This window comes from Symphalangus syndactylus, chromosome 4 (assembly GCF_028878055.3).
Source record: "Symphalangus syndactylus isolate Jambi chromosome 4, NHGRI_mSymSyn1-v2.1_pri, whole genome shotgun sequence".
Taxonomy (NCBI): Eukaryota; Metazoa; Chordata; class Mammalia; order Primates; family Hylobatidae; genus Symphalangus; species Symphalangus syndactylus.
In genome coordinates, this window is record NC_072426.2 from 101079785 (window position 1) to 101105513 (window position 25729).

The 25729-nt window shown below is 38.9% G+C and overlaps 1 protein-coding gene and 1 pseudogene across 6 annotated transcripts in view; one reads left to right on the forward strand and one right to left on the reverse strand.

Moving 5' to 3' along the window:
- The window catches only part of LOC129481027 (calcium uptake protein 1, mitochondrial), a 272554-nt gene that overhangs the window by 53896 nt on the left and 192929 nt on the right, over positions 1–25729 (forward strand). For all 6 annotated transcript variants that reach the window (XM_055275815.2, XM_063637578.1, XM_055275811.2 and 3 more), the window contains exons 2-4: positions 7361–7522; positions 11098–11266; positions 22865–23027. In XM_055275815.2, coding sequence (XP_055131790.1) covers positions 7362–7522; positions 11098–11266; positions 22865–23027 — 493 coding nt within the window. In that variant the 5' untranslated portion in view covers position 7361. The remainder of the gene's footprint in view (positions 1–7360; positions 7523–11097; positions 11267–22864; positions 23028–25729) is intronic.
- On the reverse strand, positions 13660–13879 carry LOC129480389 (cytochrome c oxidase subunit 7C, mitochondrial-like; annotated as a pseudogene).

Genomic DNA, 25729 nt, shown 5'->3' on the forward strand with positions numbered 1-25729 from the left:
GTGCTGCTTTCAACAACAGTGTCGGGTAATAGTTGGTTAATAGTACAGGAGAGGTTTATTTAGGCCAGTGCAAGGATTGGAAGAGCCAAGCAGTCCTTCTCTAAATGTGCAGTTGTCAGGGGTCAGAAATATAAGGGGGTAAATCAAATATAAAAAGGCAAGCAGAAATTTTAAGTCAGGATAAGGATATGGTCTGGAATTGTAATAGTTTGCTAATTTGTGTAAGAATGTGCCAGTACTCAAAATAAAAGGATATGAGCTTGATTTACATAAGGTTTATCTCACTAGGGAAGCTTGCCATAATGTGCCTTGATTGTTGAGACATTATTGGGCCTGAGCTCAGTGGTGGGGCTGGTAAGTGACAGTTCTTGGCTGAGGGGAATGCAACAACTGCCTTCTGGGCCTGCCTTTATTTTTACTTAAATGAAAAAGTTTAAATAAAATCCCTAGGGGAGCATTAAATTTTATTTGTCTAATTTAAATTTTATTTATAAATAAAAAATTAACTATGCGATTATATATTTTACAAAGTTTAATTGGCATGTGCATATTACCTTATATTCTTCCTTTAAACTTAAATGAAAATGCTTATATGAAATACTGTACATTTGTTTGCATGGATAAATACATAAATTTTGTTTCAAATGAAATAGCATATCATAAAAATCTCTCTGTATGTTATCTTATTTCCAACTCCCACCAGCACCACTACTATTACTTTTTGTGAGTGTGTTGTTAGTTAATAAGTACATATGCATTCTTATTTTCTCCTCTTTTTATATGAAAGGTGGCATACTGTATGTGGTATTCCACATGTTGCCTTAGTTTTTTTTTTTTTTTTTGTAGTGTTGGGGGTCTCACTATGTTTCCCAGGCTGGTCTTGAACTCCTGGACTCAAGTGACCCTCCCATATTGGCCTTCCAAAATGCTGGGATTACAGGCATGAGCTACTGCGGCTGGCCTATTGCTTTTAAAAAGATAACACTATGAACTCTTTTCATGTTTTTACATAAAGTTTTCTCATCCTCTTTATTGCTATGTGGTATTGCTTTATATAGATTTATCATACTTGAACCAATCTCTCTTGGTGAACATTGGGGTAGTTCTTAGTGTTTTGCTATTATAAACTATGATATAATAATTATGCACCATATACATGTGCATAATTTCACAAGTGTGCAAGTACATTAGTAGGGTATATTATTAGAAGTGGGATTTCTAGGCCAGTATATGCAGATTATATGAGTAATTTTAATGCAAATTACCAAATTGCCCTCCATAAATTGTACAGATTTGCATGTTCATCAGTAGTGTCATTCTGCAACATTGTCAACAAATGTGTTTTCAGACTTTTTGATTTTTGCCCGTTTGATGGGTGAAAAGAAGTATCTGAGTATAGGTTTAATTTGCATTATTTTATTATGAGTGAGATTAAGTATCTTTTCACAGTTTTCAGAGCCATTTTTATTTATTTTCCAACTGTCTTTTTATATCTTTACCCAACTTTCTGTTGGTTTGTGAAGTAATATTTTAATAATATTTTATTATTATCATTTTTAATATTTACATTCCATTCCATTATGTTATTATAGCATCGTTTATTTTTCTGTAGTTGGGCATTTGATCTACTTTTAGAGTGTGGCTGTTATATTTTTTCTGTTGAGAACAGTTATTAAACAGGTTTTTCTCATTAAGTTTATTTGGGAGTCAAAAATGCAAGGATCTGTTATAGGTTTTTGTACTAATTAGCTATGAGGAAATCACATAACTTATCTGGGTCTGAGTTGGTAAAACTCAGAACTTTCAAAGTTTGAAATCTGCTAGAGCCATAGCATATAGAAATGGATTGCCCAAACTAATAAATCTTGAATACTTAATATGATCTTAGTCTTTTCCCCTAAATGAAATTAATTAATTTTTGTTATAGTGTTTTCTACCAAAGATATGAGAGTGCTAAAGAGATGAAAGGAACCCTAAGCTCACCTACGCAATTCTTTCATTTTACCAGTGGGTGAGCTTTTTTCCCAAGGAGGAGGGATGAGCTTCTTTAGTATGTACAGCTAGCTGTTGAGTAGTACAGTTGAGACCAGATCTTGGATCATTGGATTTCTACCATACTACTTAGTGTTTGTTTTTTTTTTTTTTTTTTTTTTACCATACTACTTAGTGTTGTTATTGTTTTAATTTTTCTCCTTTTTATCTTCCATATCTCCTGTGCAGTTAGATATTAATATGTGTTTGATACTGATGTCTTTATCATTTTTTTTTTTTTTAGAGGTGGGGTTTTACCATGTTGCCCATGCTGGGCTTAAACTCATGGGCTCAAGCTATCCTCCCACCTCAGCCGCTTTAAGTAGCTGACATGTGCCACCATGCCCAACTACATTTTGTTTTTCTTTGGAAATTTTTTGTTTGATTCTGTTTTTTATTTCTACACTTATCATAATCTAGGCACTCATCACTCAATACCTAGCTTATTAATGCCTTCTGGCTGTACTCGTCACTTTCCTGTCAGCTCTCTCTGCCTTTGCTTTTTTGCAGTTTATTCCATGCACTGCTGATAGATAGACTGATATGCTTTAACCCATGTCTTTACCATCATCTCTTCCTATTAAAGAACTTGAGTGGCTTCCTATTTTACATATGCTCTAAATTCTTGGTCTGGCATTCAAAGGTTCTTCTCAAGTGATTGTGGCTTACTTAGTTGATCATAAGTCTAGCTGTTCTCTACATCTGATCAGATGTTGTAAATTTATCATCCAGGCTTATATACCCCTTGCCTGTTAGAACTTTTGGCTTTTTGAGGTAGGATCTTACTCTGTCATCCAAGCTGGAGTGCAGTGGCACAATCTCGGCTCACTGCAACCTCCGCCTCCTGGGTTCAGGTGATTCTTTTCCCTCAGCCTCCTGAGTAGCTGGAATTACAGGCGCCCGCCGCCACGCCCAGCTAATTTTTGTAGTTTTAGTAGAGACAGGGTTTCACCATGTTGGCCAGTCTGGTCTCGAACTCCTGACCTCAAGTGATTTGCCCGCCGTGGCCTCCCAAAGTGCCAGGATTACAGGTGTGAGCCACTGCACCCATCCTGTTCCAACTTTTGAATTGGCTATGTTATTTATTTTAAATATTGAAAACTTCCAAGTGTCTGTTCTTTCTGTTGTCAGCGATGAATAATGTTTCCTTCAGATATGCATGTTTTAGTTTAGTGCTCATTTTTGCTGTAGTGAAGAGCAGTGCTATTTATGTGAATGTACATGTGGATTTGAGAAATGTTAATTTTGAAATGAACCAAAAAAAAAAAAATCAGAAGTTGCCAGACAGGAAGAAAATATAATAGACAGCCTCCTGGGTGCTGGATTTTGCTAGAGTATGTGCAATAAAATGAGATGATTTCTGGGATTGGGGAAGGATGTAAGAATTGTGTTACTAAAGCTTAGGTCATGGAAAATAGGAGAAAAGATTAACAGTTTTTCCATTTTGTCTATATGAGGGCAGGATTTAGGTCCAATTTTGAAATTGGACCTAGATTGGATGAAGGGAGCTAGGAGCAAAGTTTACATAAGAGATTATAGGTATAGGTCCCAGGGAAGAGTTAATAGTAACCAGCTCATTGATTTTAGGAGATACCTAAGTAGTCTAACCTGACTTGAATCCAAATAATAGAAGACAGTTTTCTAAGTAAATTAGGAACTTAGAGTATACTTAAATGTTAGGAGCAAGTACCTGTATAGTTTGTACACAGACATGTGAAAGTAAAATGGTTAAGTATTTAAGCACTAATAATGTAACAAGTCCTGTGCTAGACTATGTGTTTACAACGTGAAAAAAAAATAATAATTTGGGCCTTGGGGCAAGGGGAGAAAAATTTACGTATGCCATAGGAAGATATGTACAAAGTACAAGGTAGTTTAAATTAGGAATCAGTGGGCTGGGCATGGTGGCTCACACCTGTAATCCCAGCACTTTGGGAGGCCAAGGCGGGCAGATCACTTGAGGTCAGGAGTTCAAGACCAGCCTGGCCAATATGGTAAAACCCCGTCTTTACTAAAAATATAAAATTAGCTGGGCATGGTAGCACACGTCTGTAATCCCAGTAACCTGGGAGGCTGAGGCAGGAGAATTGGTTGAACCCAGGAGGTAGAGGTTGCAGTGAGCAGAGATCATGCCACTGTACTCCAGCCTTGGCGACAGAGCAAGACTCCATCTCAATACGCACACACAAAAAGTTAGGAATCAGCAAACTGTGCTTTGAGAAAAATCAAAGGGCATGGATTCTTTGTATCATTTGAATGAATTACCCCTACAAAAAAGTGGAACTGTAAAGAAATGCCTCTTCTTCCCTCAGCCCATCTGGTGTATTAAAACAGTGAGGTACTATACTGAGCCCTGAAAGTCATAATCTAGAGGGAAAAAAATCATTTACATTAATTCTCTGGATGGAGGTGCCTGAAATGATCCTATGGTTTTGGGGGTGTCTCTTGACATTTCTCTGACTTAATCAAAATTTTACACCATTCTGAGGCTTAAGACTAAACAAAAGCTTTTGCTGACTAACCCAGTCTCAACTTAATCTTTTTTATTTGTAGTTTTCTGTCATTTCTATCATAATATTTTTATACTTCAAGATATAATTTTAGGCCACGTGCAGTGGCTCACGCCTGTAATCTCAGCGCTTTGGGAAACTGAGGCAGGTAGATCACCTGAGGTCAGGAGTTTGGGACCAGCCTGACCAACATGATGAAACCCCATCTCTATTAAAAATGGAAAAATTAGCCAGGCATCATGGCATGCGCCTGTAGTCCCAGCTACTCGAGAGGCTGAGACAGGAGAAATGCTTGAATCCGAGAGGCAGAGGTTGCAGTAAGCTAAGATCATGCCACCACACTCCAGCTTGGGCAACAGAGCGAGACTCCATCTTAAAAAAAAAAAAAAAATATGTATATATATATATATATATATATATATATGATTTTAGAAATGTATTGTTTTAAAAGTGTTTTATATTTATCTTGTTTAATTAGAACGTAGATAGTTTTTGGCTTTCTGGGTCTCACATAGGGCTGTACATACAGTATGAATTTAATAAATTTTTGTTGAATAAGAACTTCCCAACCAGGCGCAGTTTACAGGTTCATGCCTGTAATCCCGGCACTTTGGGAGGCCAAGGCGGATGGATCACTTGAGATCAAGAGTTCGAGACCAGCCTGGCCAACTTGGTGAAACCCTGTCTCTATTAAAAAAACAAAAATTAGCCAGGTGTGGTGTCGTGTGCCTGTAATCCCAGCTACCTGGGAGGCTGAGACAGGAGAATCGCTTGAACCCGGGAGGTGGAGGTTGCAGTGAGCTGAGATTGCGCCACTGTACTCCAGCCTGGGTGATAGGGCAAGACTCGATCTCAAAAAAAAAAAAAAAAAAAGAATAAGAGCTTCCCAGTAATTATCTTGGATGCTGAATTAGTTGGCTTTTGATGGGGCAACAAACAACACCCAAATCTTTGTGGCTTACAGTAACACACATTTATTTCTCACCAGCATTCTACAGGTCAGCTGTGCTCAGCTGGCTCAGCTGGGCTTGACAGTGGTTTATTCGAGGCTGAAGTTTGTTCATTATGGATGCCAGTTTGAAGGATCAGTGTCTCTTTGGGACATGGTCTTCCCTCGGTGGAGTGCAGGAACACAAGAAAACTAACAGCAGCACCTCCTAAAAGCACTTCTGGAACTGGTCCACATTCCATTGGTTAGAGCAAGACATATGGCAAGACATACACCAAAAACTTAAAGAGAAGGAAATTTATGACCTGGTATTCGTATGCAGAAGGGGAAGAAAAAAGTAGAAAAGTAATTTTGCCTAAGGGATGGGGGATGGAAGAGTATTTATTGAACAGTAATATGCATTAATACAGATGTTTCAGATTTAAAACAAAATATTAAAAGAATTTTTTTTTAAGTGAAGTTTGAACTATAGAGAATCTGGTAGGGAGGAGGGCTTCCAAGGACCTGGGTGTGAAAAAGATTTAATAAAAACTTCAAAGCAGTATCAGCATTATAAGGTAGGGGCAGCAAAGTCTCCCCTCCTAGGTTGAAGTCTTCCCACCTAACTCCGAGACATTGAAGTATGGAGTTAGTCCTCCCTAGATTCAAATTCTAGATCCATCACTTCCTACCTTTGTACTCTTGAGCAAGTTATATTTTAGATCTGTAAAATGTGGGTACCAGTTGTCTTTTTTCATTTCAGCTCTAAACGCATCTTTCATTGTCCCGTTTGTGATACTGGAAGTGTTTCCCTTGCCAGTTACTGTTAAACTTTGTCAGTAGAGAGACTAGAAGGACCCTGGAGGAGGGGTGTTTCTTGCTGAGTCTAGTGTGCCCTTTGTGGCTTGCTTCTATAGCATGCAGGAACTGGTGGGACACTCAATGGCACCCAACTCCTAAGGAGTTTCAGTGGCAACTCTCATATGCAATTTCCTAGTGAAACTGCCTCCTCATGGGTGGCTTCCCCTGGCATCGCAAAGGTCAGCTTCCCAACAAATTCCACTGGCATGAGTTGTCCAGTAGATGACTTGTTCTGGCATCACAGAGAGTGGCTTTCTAGTGCATTTTGCTGGCATGGCACCTTAGTAAGTTTCTCTGACGTACATAGCTGTGCCCTCTCCACACAGTCTGATCTCTGCCTTGTGAGTGAGAGTAGACCTTTTATAGACTGGTCTTTTCTTGGTGCTCTGTGTCAGATCTAGAATAGTAACTGCTCCCTATATCTGCTATTTCTTTAACTTCTGAGTAGTAAATTTCCTGTTGTAACTAATAATTTTTTATTTTTTATTTATTTTATTTATTTTTTTGAGACAGCATCTTGCTCTGTTGATCATAGCTCACTGTCGCCTCAACTTCCTGGGCTTAAGTAGTGCTCTCACCTCAGCCCCCTGAATAGCTGGGACTACAGGTGCATGTCACCATGCTTGGCTGATTTTTTTTGGTAGAGATGGGGTCCTACTATGTTGTCCAGGCCGTTCTTCAACTCCTGGGCTCAAATGATCCTCTCTCCTTGGCCTCCAGAATGCTAAGATTACAGGCATGAGCCACATACCTGGCCTTAATAATGTTTTATATTAAAAGTTTCTTACTCAAATTATCATGTGGTTTCTGTCTTCTAATTGTACTTTGACTAATATATCAGGTTTATAAGTAGTACTTTTCTCATAAGATTATTCTGAGGATTAAATGGGATAATATAAGCAAATTGTTTAGAATAGTGCCTGTCATAGAGCAATTACTTTAGTGTTTATTAGAAATGTTGGTAGGATCATCATCATTGTCATCGTAACTACCACTAGCTAAGAGTGACATTTCTACTTATTGTCCACAGGATGTTTCGTCTGAACTCACTTTCTGCTTTGGCAGAACTGGCTGTGGGTTCTCGATGGTACCATGGAGGATCACAGCCGATCCAGATCCGGCGAAGACTAATGATGGTGGCTTTCCTGGGAGCATCTGCAGTAACTGCAAGTACTGGTCTTTTGTGGAAGAGGTGAGTGTTATCCAACCATCTTGTTCTTGCATATACTTTTATTCTTCCAGTCATCTCTGTTGTCAGAAAGCAGTTGATTTCTGGCTTAACTCTGTATCAGAATTTCTTGCCCAGATCATTTGGTATTATTAATATTCGTCTATGAAATAAGATGTTTCAAAGAATTCAACATGCCAAGGCAATACTTAAGAACACTGTGCTTCAAGGTCTGCCTGTCTCCTCTGCTGAACATTTTAAATAATGGGATAGGGATAGCAATAGCAGCTTTAGAAAATGAATGCTTTCCGGCCAGGCGCGGTGGCTTACACCTGTAATCCCAGCACTTTGGGAGCCCAAGGTGGTCGGATCACTTGAGGTCAGGAGTTCGAGACCAGCTTGGCCAACATGGCAAAAACGCATCTCTACAAAAATACAAAAAATAGCCAGACACAGTGGCGTGAGCCTATAGTCCCAGCTACTTGGGAGGCTGAGGCAGGAGAATTGTTTGAACCTGGGAGGCAGGTGGAGGTTGCAGTGAGCCAAGCTTGCGCCACTGCACTCCAGCCTGGGTGACAGAGAAAAACTGTCTCAAAAAAAAAAAAAAGAAAATGAATGCTTTCTGAGACTTCACAATTTGGTGACCCTGTGAAATTAACTAAGGAAACTTGGTACTTTAGTGTCCCTGATAATTTTTTTCACTAGTTATGGAAACTTCCTTGGAGAGAAGAGAAAATGTAGCGAGCCACAGTCTTCTCTTTCTTAAAATACATAGGTACTGTTTTTCTGACTCTGTCACTCTCTGTTTTTCATTTTTGTTTGTTTTTTGAGATGGAGTCTTGCTCTGTTGCCCAGGCTGGAGTGTAGTGGCATGATCTCAGCTTACTGTAACCTCTGTCTCTGGGTTCAAGCAATTCTCAAGTAGCTGGGATTACAGGTGTACACCACCATGCCTGGCTGGGATTATAGGTGTGCACCACCATGCCCGGCTGGGATTACAGGTGTGCACCACCATGCCCAGCTAATTTTTTTTTTTATTATACTTTAAGTTTTAGGGTACATGTGCACAATGTGCAGGTTAGTTTCATATGTATACATATGCCATATTGGTGTGCTGCACCCAGTAACTCATCACTTAACATTAGGTATATCTCCTAATGCTATCCCTACCCCCACCCCACAACAGGCCCCGGAGTGTGATGTTCCCCTTCCCGTGTCCATGTGTACTCATTGTTCAATTCCCACCTATGAGTGAGAACATGCAGTGTTTGGTTTTTTTGTCCTTGTGATAGCTTGCTGAGAATGATGGTTTCCAGCTTCATCCATGTCCCTACAAAGGGCATGAACTCATCCTTTTTTATGGCTGCATAGTATTCCATGGTGTATATGTGCCACATTTTCTTAATCCAGTCTATCATTGTTGGACATTTGGGTTGGTTCCAAGTCTTTGCTATTGTGAATAGTGCTGCAATAAACATACGTGTGCATATGTCTTTATAGCAGCATGATGTATAATCCTTTGGGTAATTTTTTTTTTTTTTTTTGTATTTTTAGTAGACATAGGGTTTCACCATGTTGGTCAGGCTGGTCTCAAACTCCTGGGGTCAAGTGACATGCCCACCTCAACCTCCTGAAGTATTGGGATTACAGGCGTGAGCCACCATGCCCAGCCTCTAGAGCTAACTTAGCCCTATTAATATAGCATGATCTTTCTGGGATGTTACTAAATGCCTTGGGTGTTCAGTGAGGTTCCTCTAGTCTGACTTGGTAGAGCTCGATTGTTTCCTGCTTGTGAGCTCTGGAAATTGACTGGCCTGTGGCTCCTTGGCAATTATTTTGTGTAGTTTCATCCTAAGAATGCACTGCTTAGTGTTGACTTAATACTCAAGAGTGTTCTGTATACATTTTTGGAGCTCTTTCTCTGTGTGACTATTTCCTTTTGAGTCCTCTGCCTCACCAATTCCAGGCACCTCAGGTTTTCCAAACTTTGATCTCTGTCACTTTAATTTAGCAAGATCACTGTATTTGGCTTGGGATCCTCTTTGTGGTCTAGAAAATATTTTCAGACAGAAATTCTGGGCAATTACAGGCCTCCATTTTTCTTTTCTTTTTTTTTTGAGATGGAGTCTCACTCTGTCACCCAGGCTGGAGTGCATTGGTGCAATCTCAGCTCACTGCAACCTCTGCCTCCTGGATTCAAGACATTCTCCTGCCTCAGCTTCTCAAGTAGCTGGGACCAGGCAAGCACCACCACACCCGGCTAACTTTTGTATTTTTAGTAGAGATGGGTTTTTGCCATGTTGGCCAGGCTGGTCTCGAACTCCTGACCTCAAGTGATCCACCCACCTCGGCCTCCCAAAGTGCTGGGATTACACGTGTGAGCCACCACGCCTGGCCAGGCCTCCATTTTCTTAGAGAGTTGCATACTGTGCAGTGTCTGAAAGCAATCATTTGATATATTTTGTTCAATTTTCTGTATTTTTGCCCTGGTGGGAAGTCAGATCTGTTATCGTTTGCTCCATTACGGCTGTAAGCAGAAGTCTTCTTTTGTACATCATTGTATTTCATCAGTTCTGTAATATTTAATTAATTTAGTATTATATCATTACAGCAATGGCTTCAACTACCAGAAATACTTATATTATTTTTTAAAAGAGAAATACTTGTATTATATTATTTTGGTCCCCTATTCTTTATTTATGTTCCTTTTTATTGTAGTGAAAGGTGCATAACTTACATCTTAACCATTTTTTTTCTAAAGACCTTGATATTCCACCCTTTCAGTTACAGTTGGGACAAGGGGAGAATGAGAATGGGAAGAGTTGGAGTGAGATGAAGAACAAGGAAGGAGGGGCTTTATGGCTGGAAGTCTAGTCCATTTAGTTTTTGTGCTGGAAGGGCTCATCGTCTCTGGTTTCAATGAGAAGATGTGTGGATGAGGGCTTCTGTCACATGTCTTCACCATTTTAAAATATGCAGTTCAGTAGTTTAAAGTGTATTCACATCATTGTGAAGCAGATCGCCAGAACGTTTTCATCTTGCAAAACTGAAACTCTACTCATTCAAGAGCAACTTCCTTGCTTCCCCTTCCCTCAGCCCATGAAAACCCCCCTTCTACTTTCTGTTTCTGTAAATTTAAATATTCCAGGTAACTCATGTAAGTGAAGTCATACAGTATTTGTGGTTTTGTGAATGGTTTATTTCAGTTAGCATAATGCCCTCAAGATTCATCCATGTTGTAGCTTGTGACAGGATTTCCTTCCCTTTTAAAGCTGAAAAATATTCCATTATCTGTATATACCACATTTTGTTTATTCATCTGCCAATGGACTTTTGAGTTGTTTCCACCTTTCAGCTATTGTGCATAGTGCTGCTGTGAACATGGACATGCAAATATTTATTTGAGACACTTTCATTTCTTTGGAATATATAACCAGAGATCATGTGGAAGTTCTATTTTATATTTTTTGAGGAACTTCTTCATGTAGAATATTTGACAAATTTCATTGCTGTTGCTCTGCTAAGCTGTATCTTTTTCCTTATTTGTCTAGTATGATGGACGTTCAGGATTAATCCAGATTTCTTTTTTGCATATCCAGGGCCCATGCAGAATCTCCACCATGTGTAGACAACCTAAAAAGTGACATTGGTGATAAAGGGAAGAATAAAGATGAAGGGGATGTTTGTAACCATGAGAAAAAGACTGCAGATCTTGCGCCTCACCCAGAAGAGAAAAAGAAGAAACGTTCTGGATTCAGAGACAGAAAAGTATGAAACATAGTCTTATAAGTTGATCAGAAGTATATCTTAAAGTAGAGTAATGCAGTTCAATCTTTTTAATCATGTTTCAGATGATTCCTCTTCACTTTCCAGTTATCACTTCTTTGCTATTTTCCATCATGTTCTAAGCCAAAAGTACTCTTGGAATGTGAAGTTAAAGGAGGTAGTTAAAAGGATCTGGGACCAATAACCACAATTAGCATATTTTTTCTTAGTTCTTTCAGTTCAACTGCCTAAGGTGATTCTTTTTTTCTGGATCTTCCTGATGCTAAATGTTATCATATATGTTAAGTTGGGTCTTTGTGGTATTTCTGATATCAAGTTGTAGAGAGAGAATAAAATCTCTTTGGAAACATAACTTCTAGAAGACCAAGTAACTTTGAGGACAGCACAAACTTCAAATGACTATCAAGATTTTATGTAATTAGGCCCCACACAGTGGCTCATGCCTATAATCCCAGCACTCTGGGAGGCAGAGGTGGGCGGATCACCTGAGGTCAAAAGTTCAAGACCAACCTGGCCAATCTGATGAAACCTTGTCTCTACTAAAAATACAAAAACTAGCCTGGCATGGTGGCATGCACCTGTAGTCCCAGCTACTCAGGAGGCTGAGTCAGGAGAATTGCTTGAACCCGGGAGGTGGAGGTTGCAGTGAGCTGAGATTGTGCCACTGCACTTCAGCCTGGGTGGCAAAGCAAGACCGAGTCTCAAAAAAAAGATTTTATGTAATTAACACAACCCGCTGTTATGTAGCTTTGCCTCAGCGAAGTTTCAATTCCACTACAGCAGTTCCTATGATATCAGGTATTTGAGGTCAGCAAACATGAGTGATGAACAATGAAAAGGATGGATTTCTTAGATATTTTGCATGTCAAGGTTAAAATTCAGGGAGTTGCCTTCAATTGCTAAACTATAGCTAATAATGCAACAAGATAATTTGAGTTATTTTTGTGTTTTGTGTGTGTGTGGTTCGTGTATTTGCAAGAAGAGTTCTTTGTAAAATCTGGATCTTCTGTCTGGTTTCATCTGTTAGATGAAGTTTTTTTTTTATTTTTGGAGACAGAGTCTCCCTCTGTTGCCCAGGCTAGAGTGCAATGACACGATCTTGGCTCACTGTAACCTCCGCCTCCTGGGTTCAAGTGATTCTCCTGCCTCAGCTTCCCAATAGCTGGGATTACAGGCATGCACCACCATGCCCCGCTAATTTTTGTATTTTTAATAGAGATAGAGTTTCACCATGTTGGCTAGGCTGGCCTCGAACTCCTGACTTCAGGTGATCCGCCTGCCTTGGCCTCCCAAAGTGCTGGGTTTATAGGCATGAGCCACCATGCCCAGCCTAGATGAAATTATTAAATGTGTTTTCTCTATACCCAGATTCATTTCTGATAGAGGTGAATTTGAACAAAAGTTATGCATCACAAGTCAATTATCAAGTGTCCTTGTTTTTCTGTCAGGATACATTTATTTATTGTTTTTCCCTGAGTGAATTCAAAGAAAGCACAACTTTACTCTGTGCCAGCAGTTTCATCTACAGGCCAGTCACACTTTCCATTTTGCAAAATACAGCTAAAATGTCCCAAATAAACATTTATTCTGAACTTCCATTTTCTACTCCTGCCTTCTGCTCAGCAGATGAGCATGTCTCATACTTCATAGAAAAAATTAAAGCTATCCGTGTGATTTACTCAAATTCCAACCCTTATAGTTAGAAAATCTATCTAATCTGTATTTGAAATAATTCTTATTTCTTTCACTGAAGTTTCAGAGGAAGAGCTCTTTTCCCTATTCAAGGATAATTGTTTTAATGTCTTTCTGTATCTCTAATAATCTATTTCATCACTTATTCTGTCTTCATTCTGTTTTTTCAGTCATTCTTTGTATATTCATTCTTTTACATAATCTATATAGACATGTTAAGAATTTATCTATAATTTAAGAAATAATAAACCACATTTTTATGCCATAAGTTTTGTGTTTTGTTTGTTTGTTCATTTTGAGACGGAGTCTCGGTCTGTCGCCCAGGCTGGAGCGTAGTGGTGTGATCTAGGCTCACTGCAACCTCCGCCTCCCGGATTCAAACGATTCTCATGCCTCAGCCTCCTGAGTAGCTGGGATTACAGATGCCCGCCACCATGTCTGGCTAACTTCTGCATTTTCAGTAGAAACGGGGTTTCACCATGTTAGCCAGGCTGGTCTCAAACTCCTGAGCTCAGGTGATCCACCCACCTTGGCCTCCCAAAGTGTTGGGATTATAGGCATGAGCCACTGTGCCTGGCTTATGTCATAAGTTTATTAAAAACATATCTATTATCCTATGTAAATTCAAGGGTTTGGTTTATTTTTCAGAGTTTGCACCTCTTAAAATGCTCTTCATATCTGTTTCATGGATGAATTAAACATCCGTGTTTCTTAAGCAGTTGGTGTCTTACTGTAAAGAAATGTGCATAAAATCCAGATCCAAAGTACAAAGTCATTATAATTAGTAACCACCACTTATTTTCTACTGAAAATAGCATGTTCTTCCCTGAGCCCTCTTTATAGTGCCTCATGCCTCCTGTGGACCACAGAGGTTGTGAACCTCTGGATGCCCTGTTCCAACATGATGCTATTGGAAGTTCAGTGAGAGGTGCATAGACTGAAGGCAGGAGAGATGGCAGCACCACACCAAGTCCTCCTTAAACTGCATTTTATAATCCCCTTTTTCTTCTCCATTTTGATCATGTATTTTTCTCTTGCTACTTTCCCATTAATTTTTTTCCCTCTGGTCTGGTCCTGTGATGTCTACATCAGCAGTCCCCAACCTTTTTGGCACCAGGGACTGGTTTTGTGGAAGACAGTTTTCCTGCAGACAGAGTGGGAGGGGATGGTTTGAGGAGAAACTGTTCCACTGCAGATCATCAGGCATTAGATTCTCATGATGCACGCTACCTAAATCTCTTGCATATGCAGTTCACAATCGGGTTCATGCTCCTATGAGAATCTAATGTTGCCTCTGATCTGACAGGAGGCGGAGCTCAGTCAGTCATGTTCCACTGCTGCTTACCTCCTGCTATGCAGCCTGGTTCCTAACAGGCCCTGGACCAGTACCAGTCCATGGCCCGGGGCTGGGGACCCCTGCTCTACATGTTGTCCTTCACATTCTCACTTTTCTTTTTCTTTTAACTTTTTTCTTTTTAAAAATTTTATTTAAAAAAAATTTTATTCATTGTAGAGGTCTCAATATGTTGCCCAGGCTGGTTTCAAAATTGTGAGCTCAAGCAATCCTCCCACCTTGGCCTCCCAAAGTGCTAGGATTACAGGCATGAGCCACTGTGCCTGGCCCTCTCATTTTTCATTTATACTTTTGTTCTTTTATGTTCTCTTAATTTTTATTTAATATTTCAAATATTCAGAGAAAAAATAGAGAATAATGTTTTTATATTTTATAAAATTATATAGTCTATAGTTTATAAAATTTATATAAATTTTATAATTTTATAAACACCCAACAGTCAGTTTTATCAAGTTTTAATATTGTATTTACTTCAGATTGTTTTTTAAAAAAGAAATGAGTATTAAAAATACATTGCTTTTATACTCCCCTTCAGTCCCTTTCCTCCATCTTCCATCTTCTTCAGAGGTAAACTGGTATCCTAAATTTGCTTTTTTGTTTTTTATGGGTTTTTTCTTGTTTTTGGAGAGAGAGTCTCGCTCTGTCACATAGGCTGGAGTGCAGTGGTGCAATCATAGCCCACTGCAGCCTCGCACTCACAGGTTTAAGCAATTCTGCTGCCTCAGCCTCTGGAATAGAGAGGACTACAGGTGTGTGCCACCATGCCTAGCTCATTTGAAAAAATAAAATTTGTAGAGTTAGAGTCTTGCTCTGTCACCCAGGCTGGAATGCAATGGCATGATGAAAGCTCACCGCAGCCTCGAACTTCTGGGCTCAGGTAGTTCTCCTGCCTCAGCCCTATTAGCCAGGACTACAGGCATGCATCTCCATAACCAGCTAATTTTTTAAAAGATTTTTTATAGAATGGGGTCTTGCCCAGGCTAGTCTCAAACTCCTGGCCTCAAGAGATCTTCTTGCTGCTGCTCCTTTTTGTTTGTTTTGCTTACTTTTTCCTATTTAGTGCTTGAGTGGCTGCTTTCTCTCACTGGCTAGGTTTTTTTGTTCAGAAGTAGGCCTTATATTCATAGCTCTGTGCTTCATTGTATTGAAGATCCAGTCACTGAACCCAACAACAGTTTGGCAAAGGTTCTGGGGCAAAGCTGCGGAAAATGCTCTAAATGAGCATTTTCTCTAGGTAGCAGCTTACTAAAACTTTACCCTCCTTTCATGGTCAAGAGAAGCCCTGCCATAGCTTCTTCTGGTTTATTCAATGAATTTAGCTCTGGTTCATGCCTCCTTTTCTGCACACTTACTGCTCTTCATCTCATGTACTATGAGCCCCTAATTGCTTTGCCTGTTTTCAGACTGAAGCCCAGAAGCCTACAACTTCATTTCTTCCTACCACAGTATGTTTCTATGTAGTCTCTGATCCACAGAGATGGTGGCTTTTTTTTGAATTGGTTATGCCTTTTAAATTTTTCTCAGCTTTAGGTTTACCAATGATTTCTGTATTTTTAGAGCACAGGCTCAAAAACCAGAAAATTCTAAGTTTATTGAAATCCCACTGTCATTTCTGTACTTTTCAGATATAAAATTGCTCTTTGAATTGTGGGATCCGTTTACAGAAAGTGTTGCTGTTTTTTAGACTCTTGCTTAGTAAAGATCTGGTTTGTTATTTTTATATTTCTGATAGCTTTGCCTGCATAGTTGTTTCTGAGCTATTTGTTTGATTGAGACTATGTTTAGTAGCATCTTCATTTTAAAAAGCCAAATTATTTAGTTCAATTTGTTGTAATTTTAAATTGATTGATAGGAAAACATGAATATTAAAAGATGTAAAATGTGCTATATATGCCAAACAAAATGCTGAAGAAAGTAGTCTGCTGCTGGACACTCGACTCAGTTTACTTATTTACAAACAACAGAATGAATAGAAAAATGGAAGGAAACTATTGAGCATTTTCTGTGTGCCATAGTATATATTTATATGAATGCATCTATATATGTATGTATATCTATGTTTGTGTGAGTGTGTATGTAGACATTCACTTATATACATATATAGTTTATTGTGTGAAGGAATTTAGTAGCTTGCCTAAAATCATACAACTGGTTACTCATAGAGGCAGGAATAAAATTTAAGTCTGTCTGACATCAAAACTCTTGCTCCTTATACTGCATTCTTTTAACATTATGTCTTCTGGTCACAAGACTTTGTTCATGGTTTAACCTTGGTCAGTTATTGTCGTGTCATTTCAGTGATCTTAGGATTTCTAAATGTGATCTTGAGCCTTGATTTTTCACTGTATCCCACTGTGGTGGAGATTGCTAGTTGTCCAGTGAATGGAAGTAATTTGAACCACGTCTAGGCCTGGCTCCTGAGTGATTTGAGCCACTTCTGGGCCTAGCTCCTAAAGCCCCCACAGGGTTTTTCAATGCACTTTCCCCTTTTCCTGAGAGCTGGAATGGTAATGAGCTGAACTGACCTTGGAAGCCATATGTTGGCTGCCTTGAGCTGAGTACATGAAGGAACTTATCAATTCCTGCCAACCAGGAATGTGCACTGTGGATTGTATCTTAGTGAGAAAGACAATTTCATTTTATTGGAGATATTGTATTTTGAGGTGTATTTGTAATAGCATTTTAACTTACCCTAACTAATATGCTTGTTTTAAAAGAAAGGCCAAGAATCAAGGCCATAGAGATTTTTCTTTTTCTTTTTTTTTGGGGGGGATGGAGTCTTGCTCTGTCACCCAGGCTGGAGTGCAGTGGTGTGATCTCTGCTCACTGCATCCTCCGCCTCCTGGGTTCAAGTGATTCTCCCTGCCTCAGCCTCCCAAGTAGCTGGAATTACAGATATCCGCCACTATGCCTGGCTAATTTTTGTATTTTTAGTAGAGACTGGGTTTCACCATGTTGGCCAGGCTGGTCTCGAACTCCTGACCTCAGGTGATCCACCTACCTTGCCTCCCAAAGTGCTGGGATTACAGGCGAGAGCCGCCACGCCCGGCCAAATTTTTTCAACATGGGCAAAATATGTTGGAGAAGAAATTTTTACAGACATGCTTTTACCATCAGTAAGATACAACAAATGAAAAAATATATTATTTAGTAATTTGGGGACTTATTTTGACCAACAGTTAAGAACGTTAATACGGGGCTGGATGCGGTGGCTCACACGTGTAATCCCAGCACTATGGGAGGCCGAGGTGGGTGGATCACCTGAGCTCAGGAGTTTGAGATCAGCCTGACCAACCTGTGAAATCCCATCTCTACTAAAAATACAAAATTAGCTGGGCATGGTAGCACATGCCTGTAATCCTAGCTACTTGGGTGGCTGAGGCGTGAGAATCACTTGAACCTGGGAGGCGGAGGTTGCAGTGTGCTGAGATCGTGCCATTATACCGCAGCCTGGGCAATAAGAGTGAAACTCTGTCTCAGAAGAAAAAAAAAAAAAGAATGTTAATATTGGAACTTATGTATATTATTACTATTACTGCCAAAAATTAATTTACTTTATTAATTTACTTGCTGAGATGAGTGTCGTAGAACTTGGAATTGCATAGAACCTTAAGAGGTCATCCTATGACAGATGTTCATTATTAAGGATGGCCAAAAATTGACTAGCAAAAGGAGAGGGAGTCTCGAAAATGGAGGACAACTGTTAGGTTACAGATTAGGTTATGTCACCTCTTGAGAGAGAGTGTGCCGGCCACATGATATATTTACAAAACCTTTCTGCCTTCTACCTTTTCCAGGTGTGGCCTCAGTGTGCATCCCATGCCTATGCATTATTTCTGACATCAGGGTCCACAGGGATTTACTGTCACTTGCATTATCTTGGGCTCAAGACATTATATCCATGGTTTTCCTTGGGCATGCTACCAAAATTAAGCCATAAAACTGGTATCAGGACCAAGGGAAAATATGTCCCTTTTAACAATAGAAAGAGCCCATTCTTCCCCTATCCTCTCCTCTTATTTAATTTGTAACCCAACTGAAACAGACAATTAAATATAGACCTTTGAAACAGAGGCCTGTGGTGGTGATATGGACTACCATGCAAGTAGAGGCATCAGTTGCTCATCTCATCTAATCTTCTATCCATGGTCAAAAGATAGGTAATCCTTTGCAGGAATGTGGTTGATGATGGGAGCAGTGTAACTCCTCTTGGACCATCTATTAACTGTGTGTGGTGTCATTCAAGGAGCAAGCCCAGGAGTAGTTTTAAAGCGTTGTTTGAGTGAGTGAGGTACTCATCACAGTCAGTACTACCAACTTGGGTAGACTCATTCTTTTTATATTCCTTTCCCCTTGCTTCTGCCATTAAATATGGAGGAGTGGTGACATTCACCACTGTCCATATCACTTAAGTTGTCAAATCACAGAAAAAATTAACATTTTTCTTCCTTAAGATTTTTTTTGTATAGTTATAACAATGTACTTTTCCTTTCTAAAACTGAAGTCTCAAGCTGGGGCTTACTTTTTATTGGTTGGCCTGCTTTTTTGTTTTGTTTTGTTTTGTGAAGTTAAGTAACAGTAAAAGATGACAGCATTTTGTAAACACAAGATTTTACAATGATCCTCATAGCCCCTCTTTCTTAGGGGAAATAATTATGATAATGACTTTATGTTCTTCTTCATCTTCCCCTTGCTGGGGAATTATTTGCTTCATTTTGAAATACTATTCAGAGTTCTTCCTCACGAGTCTAGTTTTATTGTTCAGCATCACATAGAATGTCTGTTTTTTTGTTTGTTTGTTTGTTTTGGGGTTTTTTTGTATGTTTTGTTTTGTTTCGAGATAGAGTCTGTCTCTATCACCCAGGCTGGAGTACAGTGGCACGATCTTGGCTCACTGCAACCTCTGCCTCCCAGGTTCAAGAGATTCTCCTGCCTCAGCCTCCCCAGTAGCTGGGATTACAGGTGTGTACCACCACAACTACCTAATTTTTGTATTTTTACTAGAGATGGGGTTTCACCATGTTGGCTGGGCTGGTCTCGAACTCCTGACCTCAAGTGATCCACCCGCCTTGACTTCCCAAAGTGCTGGGATTGCAGGCATGAGCCACGGCGCCCTCGAAGTGCTGGGATTACAGACAAGGTTAACAGGCCAATGTCTGTATTTGAAAAAAAAAATTGTTTTACTGTTGTTTTACACAGATATAGGAAACCTAAAATGATTTTTACAGTAACCATTTCTTTTTGTTCTTCATAGTTTTTTTACTCCAATGTTTATTCCTAGACATATAGTTTAATCTTGCTTATTTTGTTTGATGATTTATCTTTAAAGCCTCTTAATCTACAAGTGACAGAATGCAGGCCATTTAGCCCATAAAGTTTCCTAGAGCCTAGGTTTTACCGATGCTTATTCTCAGTGCAATTCAGCATGTTTCTCTTTTCTCTATATTACCTAAATATTGGCAACTGGATTCTGAGGCTCTGTCAGACTCAGGTTTTGATCCCTGCAGCAAGATTAGTGGTGGTATTATGTTATTTTATCATAAGACACCTAATGTCTAGTTGCTTTTTTTTTTTTGCAGTATTAACAGCTATTGATGTTCATTGCCTATATCTGTTAATTCATTGAAGTTGCAAAATGATATTCTAATTTTATCAAATCTTTTTCATTTATTAATTGGAATATTTTATAAACAGACACTATCCCTCATCTACTATTTGGTTATAAATTCTCTTTGGCTACTCGTTGATGCAGTTCATGTAGGAAAAATAATGCCCAAATTTTGATCCAATTAAGTCTAGCAGTATTATTGAAGACAGATGTCTTAATAATGCTCAAGAAAGTCTTATAAGGTATATGACTGAATGAACCATCATAATTCTCTTAGTATATCTTTTCTCAGGCTAAACATCCCAAAATCCTTCAACAGTTTTCTATATATCTCTGCTTCCAAGCCTTTGTTATCTTGGATGCTATATTCTGAACTCTTTATATGATAGTTTGTTGTTCTTTTAACCAGGCTAAGATACAATGCTAAGTGGAAAAAAAGCAAAATATATACCATACAATAGGTCTATACTAAATTCTACCAATGTGGGAGTATACTAAGTCTCTTAGTTTCTTTGATCTATTATTTAAAAAACGAATCTGGTTTTGTCTTAAATTCTTGATTTTTAAGTTCTTATTTTTCTACCTTTATGTATATGATTGACTTAAATTTTTAATTCACAAAGTCACAAAGTCCTCATTGGTAGTAATTGCTGCTCATATACCCCAAACATTCCAAATGGTTTCTTTTTTGTTGTTGTTGTTCAGAGGAAGAATAAAAATACAGATGGCCTAAAGAAAAGTATTTCTGGCCGGGCGCAGTGGCTCACGCCTGTAATCCCAGCACTTTGGGAGGCCGAGGCAGGCGGATCATGAGGTCTGGAGATCAAGACCATCCTGGCTAACACGGTGAAACCCCGCCTCTACTAAAAATACAAAAAATTAGCCGGGTGTGGTGGTGGGCACCTGTAGTCCCAGCTACTAGGGAGGCTGAAGCAGGAGAATGGTGTGAACCCGGGAGGTAGAGCTTGCAGTGAGCCAAGATTGTACCACCGCACTCCAGCCTGGGTGACAGAGCGAGACTCTGTCTCAAAAAAAAAAAAAAAGAAGAAAGATTTCTTTTGTAGCCATTATTTCCCAGCAGACAGTTGTTGTGTAATATAAAATGGCTTTAAAACTTGTAGCTATGTCTGAAGGCTGCTGAGAGGTTGCAAAACTCTTTACTGTGTTTGCCACATGCGCAATCTTTTGATAAAGTCTCCTGTGAAATCTATTCAGATTGTGTTACAAGTTAGCATTGAAAAAATTCCTATCATATGTGGTTACAAATTTGCAGTCTTTTCTCAGTTGCTAAAATCACATGTGGTAGTGGAATTAAGAGCCTTGTTAAACAGCTGCTGCCAGTGACTTCAAAGTGACATCTTGCCAGGACTGACAGTTATAGTAATTGCCATGTTAATGTGGCAAATTTAAAATATCAATAAAGGCTGGGCGTGGTGGCTCACGCCTGTAATCCCAGCACTTTGGGAGGCCCAGGCAGGTGGATCACTTGAGGTCAGGCATTCGAGACCAGCCTGGCTAACATGGTGAAACCATCTCTAGTAAAAATACAAAAAATTAGCCGGATGTGGTGGCCGGCACCTGTAATCCAAGCTACTTGGGAGGCTGAGGCAAGAGAATTGATTGAACTCGGAGGTGAAGGTTGCAGTGAGCCGAGATCACACCATTGCACTCCAGCCTGGGCAACAAGAACAAAACTCCATCTCAAAAAAATAAATAAAAAAAATAAAATAAAACATCAATAAAGTTTTTCTTAACATTGGTAAATTGCTTTATGGACATGAAACTGATGAGATTATAGGTTTTATTGCCTTGACACATTTTCTAGCCAGTTATTTTTAAGATACTATTTATTGTTGGCTATTTCAACGTGTAAAATTCAGGTATGAGATAAATTATTTTCACTAAAATATTATGTGGCTGGTGTAGTATTTTGTATGTTCCATGTACAGAATGGGGGCTTGTATACCAGATAAGGGAATGAACTTTCATGTTAACTAGACAGCCTTTTAGTTAAATATATGCCATACTTGATTTTGTTGCTATTCCAACACTTGCTTGTGTGATTCCCAACTTTGCTGCTTTCTAAATATGCCATATGTAAAGGATCTCTGGCAGTTTGCTTAATTTTATAATCAAAAGTCTGTTGCTTCAGACCTGTTAATAATTGAGTTTCCATGATATGTAATTTTATTTTTCTATGCCATCATTGAATGTCTTTGAAGACCTACTAGCTTTTGAAACCTATGAAATCTAAAGTCTGTTTTGTTTTAGGAATTAGGAAATTGCATAGAAGTAGAAACTGTAAAATCAATCCCTTTGTAAAAACTTGGTATTCAGGCCAGTTGCAATGGCTACTTCCTGTAATCCCAGCACTTTCGGAGGCCATGGCGGAAGGATCACTTGAGCCCAGGAGTTTGAGGCCAGCCTGGACAATGTGGCGAGACCCTTCCTCTACAAAAATAAAGATCATTTTTAAAAAAGAGAATGTTAAAAAAATTCTTCTGGGAAGGATTGTAAAAAATAGAAAAAAAGACTTGGTATTTGAGAACCTATAGGTTGGCATATATATGGCATTGTACCCTATTACTGAAATCTTCTGAAATTTCTTATGACATTTAAAAATTTTGCTAGCCTTCAGTGATTTAAAACATTAGAAAATTCTTCAAAAAAAGTTTTAAACAAAAGTTACATGAGGATTGCCTCAACTGGAATATGAATGGTATATTGCAAGAAATAAAAAATTCCAAGAATATTAAAAGTTTTTGATATTCATTTGTAATATTAAAAAACTAAGTATAGAAAAAAAGATAGAATTTCTTCCCAAAATAAGATGGAAAATATATGAGAATTGATGAGCAGTGATAATAATATATGAGCATATGAGCATTGCTTAATATAGTAACACTTTCTAAATTTCTAACTTTAGGTGATGGAATATGAGAATAGGATTCGAGCCTACTCCACGCCAGACAAAATCTTCCGATATTTTGCCACCTTGAAAGTCATCAGTGAGCCTGGTGAAGCAGAAGTGTTTATGACACCAGAAGATTTTGTGCGATCCATAACACCCAATGAAAAACAACCAGAACGTAAGTTGCTAAAGTGAAATATAAGACTGTGATATTTATTTTGTTATAAGCTACTTTGTCTCTTTCTACATAGTACTGAAATCTTACAGGTCCTTGTAATAATGATATGAACAGTGTGGCTATTGAATATCAGGCATTGTGCTAGGCTTTAGGAGTACAAAAGAGAAGCCTGCAGTCTAATGTGGCAATCTGTAACCAGGGTAAGAGGTTGAGGAGATTGTCCCCGTCTGGTTGAGATTCACTGCCTGTAATTAGAATGTTCTTGAAGGCAATACATTACACATATAACTGCTGTCAAGTCACTCTTTAGTGAGGAAAACCAGAAAACTTATAAAGTTTGAAATTAACACACTTTTAAACAACCAATGGATCAAATACATAATCACAAAGGAAATTAAAAAATGCTTTCAGTTGAATGAAAAGGAATACAGAACCTCCCAAAACTTATGCAGTACCACAAAAGCAGTGCTCAGAGGGAAATTTATAGTTATAAACACCTATGTTTAAAAAGAAGAATGATCTAATCAATATTCTAACTTTCACACACATAAAACAAAGTTATATATTGATTGGTTATGAAAATGTTGTGACCATAGTCTCAAAGGAGCTTAACCCTGAATTTCCCCAAGAGCAATAGGTTGATATTCACTAATTCATTGTCCACAGTGACTGTATAGAACATAACCACAAATAGCAAGAATTGATTGTACCGTCATGGGCCACTTAATGATGAGGATATGTTCTGAGTAATGTGTCCTTAGGTGATTTCATTATTGTGCAAACATCATGGAGTACTTAATGCAAATCTAGATGGTATAACCTACTACACATCTAGACTATATGGTATAGCCTATTGTTCCTAGGCTATAAACCTGTATGGCATGTTACTGTACTGAATACAGTAGGCAATTGTAACACAATGGTAAGTAATTGTATATCCAAACATATCTAAACATAGAAAAGATATAGTAAAAATATGGTATAAAAGATGGAAAATAATGCACCTGTAGACTTTATAAACGTTGTACACTTAGACTATACTAAATTTATTTTAAAAATAAAATAGTTGTACTACGATGTTATTATTGGTACAAAGTCACTAGGCAACATGACTTTTTAGCTCAATTATACTCTTATGGGACCACCACTGTATATTCAGTCCTTTGTTGACCAAAACATCATTAAGCAGCACATGACTGTATATGGTATAGGAGTAGGATATAAAGAAACTAATTCTTTTTTTTTTTTTTTTTTTTTTTTGAGATGGAGTTTCACTCTTGTCACCCAGGCTGGAATACAATGGCGCAATCTCAGCTCACTGCAATCTCCACCTCCTGGGTTCAAGCGATTCTCCAGCCTTGCCTCCTGAGTAGCTGGGATTACAGGCATGTGCCACCATGCCCAGCTCATTTTGTATTTTTTAGTAGAGATGGGGTCCGACCATGTTGGCCAGGCTGATCTCAAACCCCTGACCTCAGGTGATCCATCTGCCTCAGCCTCCCAAAGTGATGAGATTACAGGCGTGACCCACTGCACCCGGCTAAGAAACCAATTCTTTAGAGAGTATATAGGAAGCCATCCTAAATGGAGTGCTATTTGATTGGGTTTTGAAAAATGAATAATAGCTCATTATATAGAGGAGAAAGAGAAGGCATCATTCAGAGTGAGTAAATTATGTGGTCAAAAATACAGACAGATGGGCCAGGCACTGTGGCTCATGCCTGTAATCCCAACACTTTGGGAAGCCAACGCAGACAGATTATTTGAGCTCAGGAGTTGAGGACCAGCCTGGGCAACATGGCGAAACCCCATCTCTACGAAAAATAAAAAAATTAGCCAGGCACGGTGGTGCGTGCCTGTAGTCCCAGCTACTTGGGAGGCAGAGGTGGGAGGATGGCTTGAGCCTGGGAGGTGGATGTCACAGTGTGCCGAGATGACAACACTGCACTCCAGCCTGGGCAATAGAGCCAGACCCTGTCTCAAAAAAAAAAACCAGACACATGAAATAACAAAGTGAGCTTAGGGAACCAAAAACATTTATGTCATTTTCTAACCAGAAAGTTCATAATATTTTGCCCACATTATTAACATTCACATACCTCTAGGTCAAATAAAAACTATATAGAACCATCACCCCTCCAAAATGTATGAAATTTGCTATTTAAAATTTTTGTTTGTTGGCCAGGTGCAGTAGCTCATGTCTGTAATCCCAGCACTTTGGGAGGCTGAGGCAGGCAGATCTCTTGAGGTTAGGCGTTAGAGACCAGCCTGGCCAACATGGCAAAACCCTGTCTCTAATAAAAATACAAAAATTAGCTGGGTATGGTGGTGCACACCTGTAATCCCAGCTACTCGGGAGGCTGAGGCAGGAGAATTGCTTGAACCCAGGAGGCGGAGGTTGCAGTGAGCCAAGATTGTGCCACTGCACTCTAGCCTGGGTGATAGAGTGAGACCCTGTCTCAGAAAGAGAGAGAGAGAGATAAAAATACAATTTTTGGTTGTGGAAATTTTCAAACATGAAAAGTAGAAAATATAATCAACCCATATGTACACATCACTTAGCTTCAACAATTATAACACATGGCCAATCTTGTTTCATCTATAACCTCTTTTACTTCCTTTCCTCACCCCAGATTGTCTTAAAGCCAATTCAAGACATGCAGTGCAACCTGTAAATACTTTTGCATGTGTCTCTAAAATAT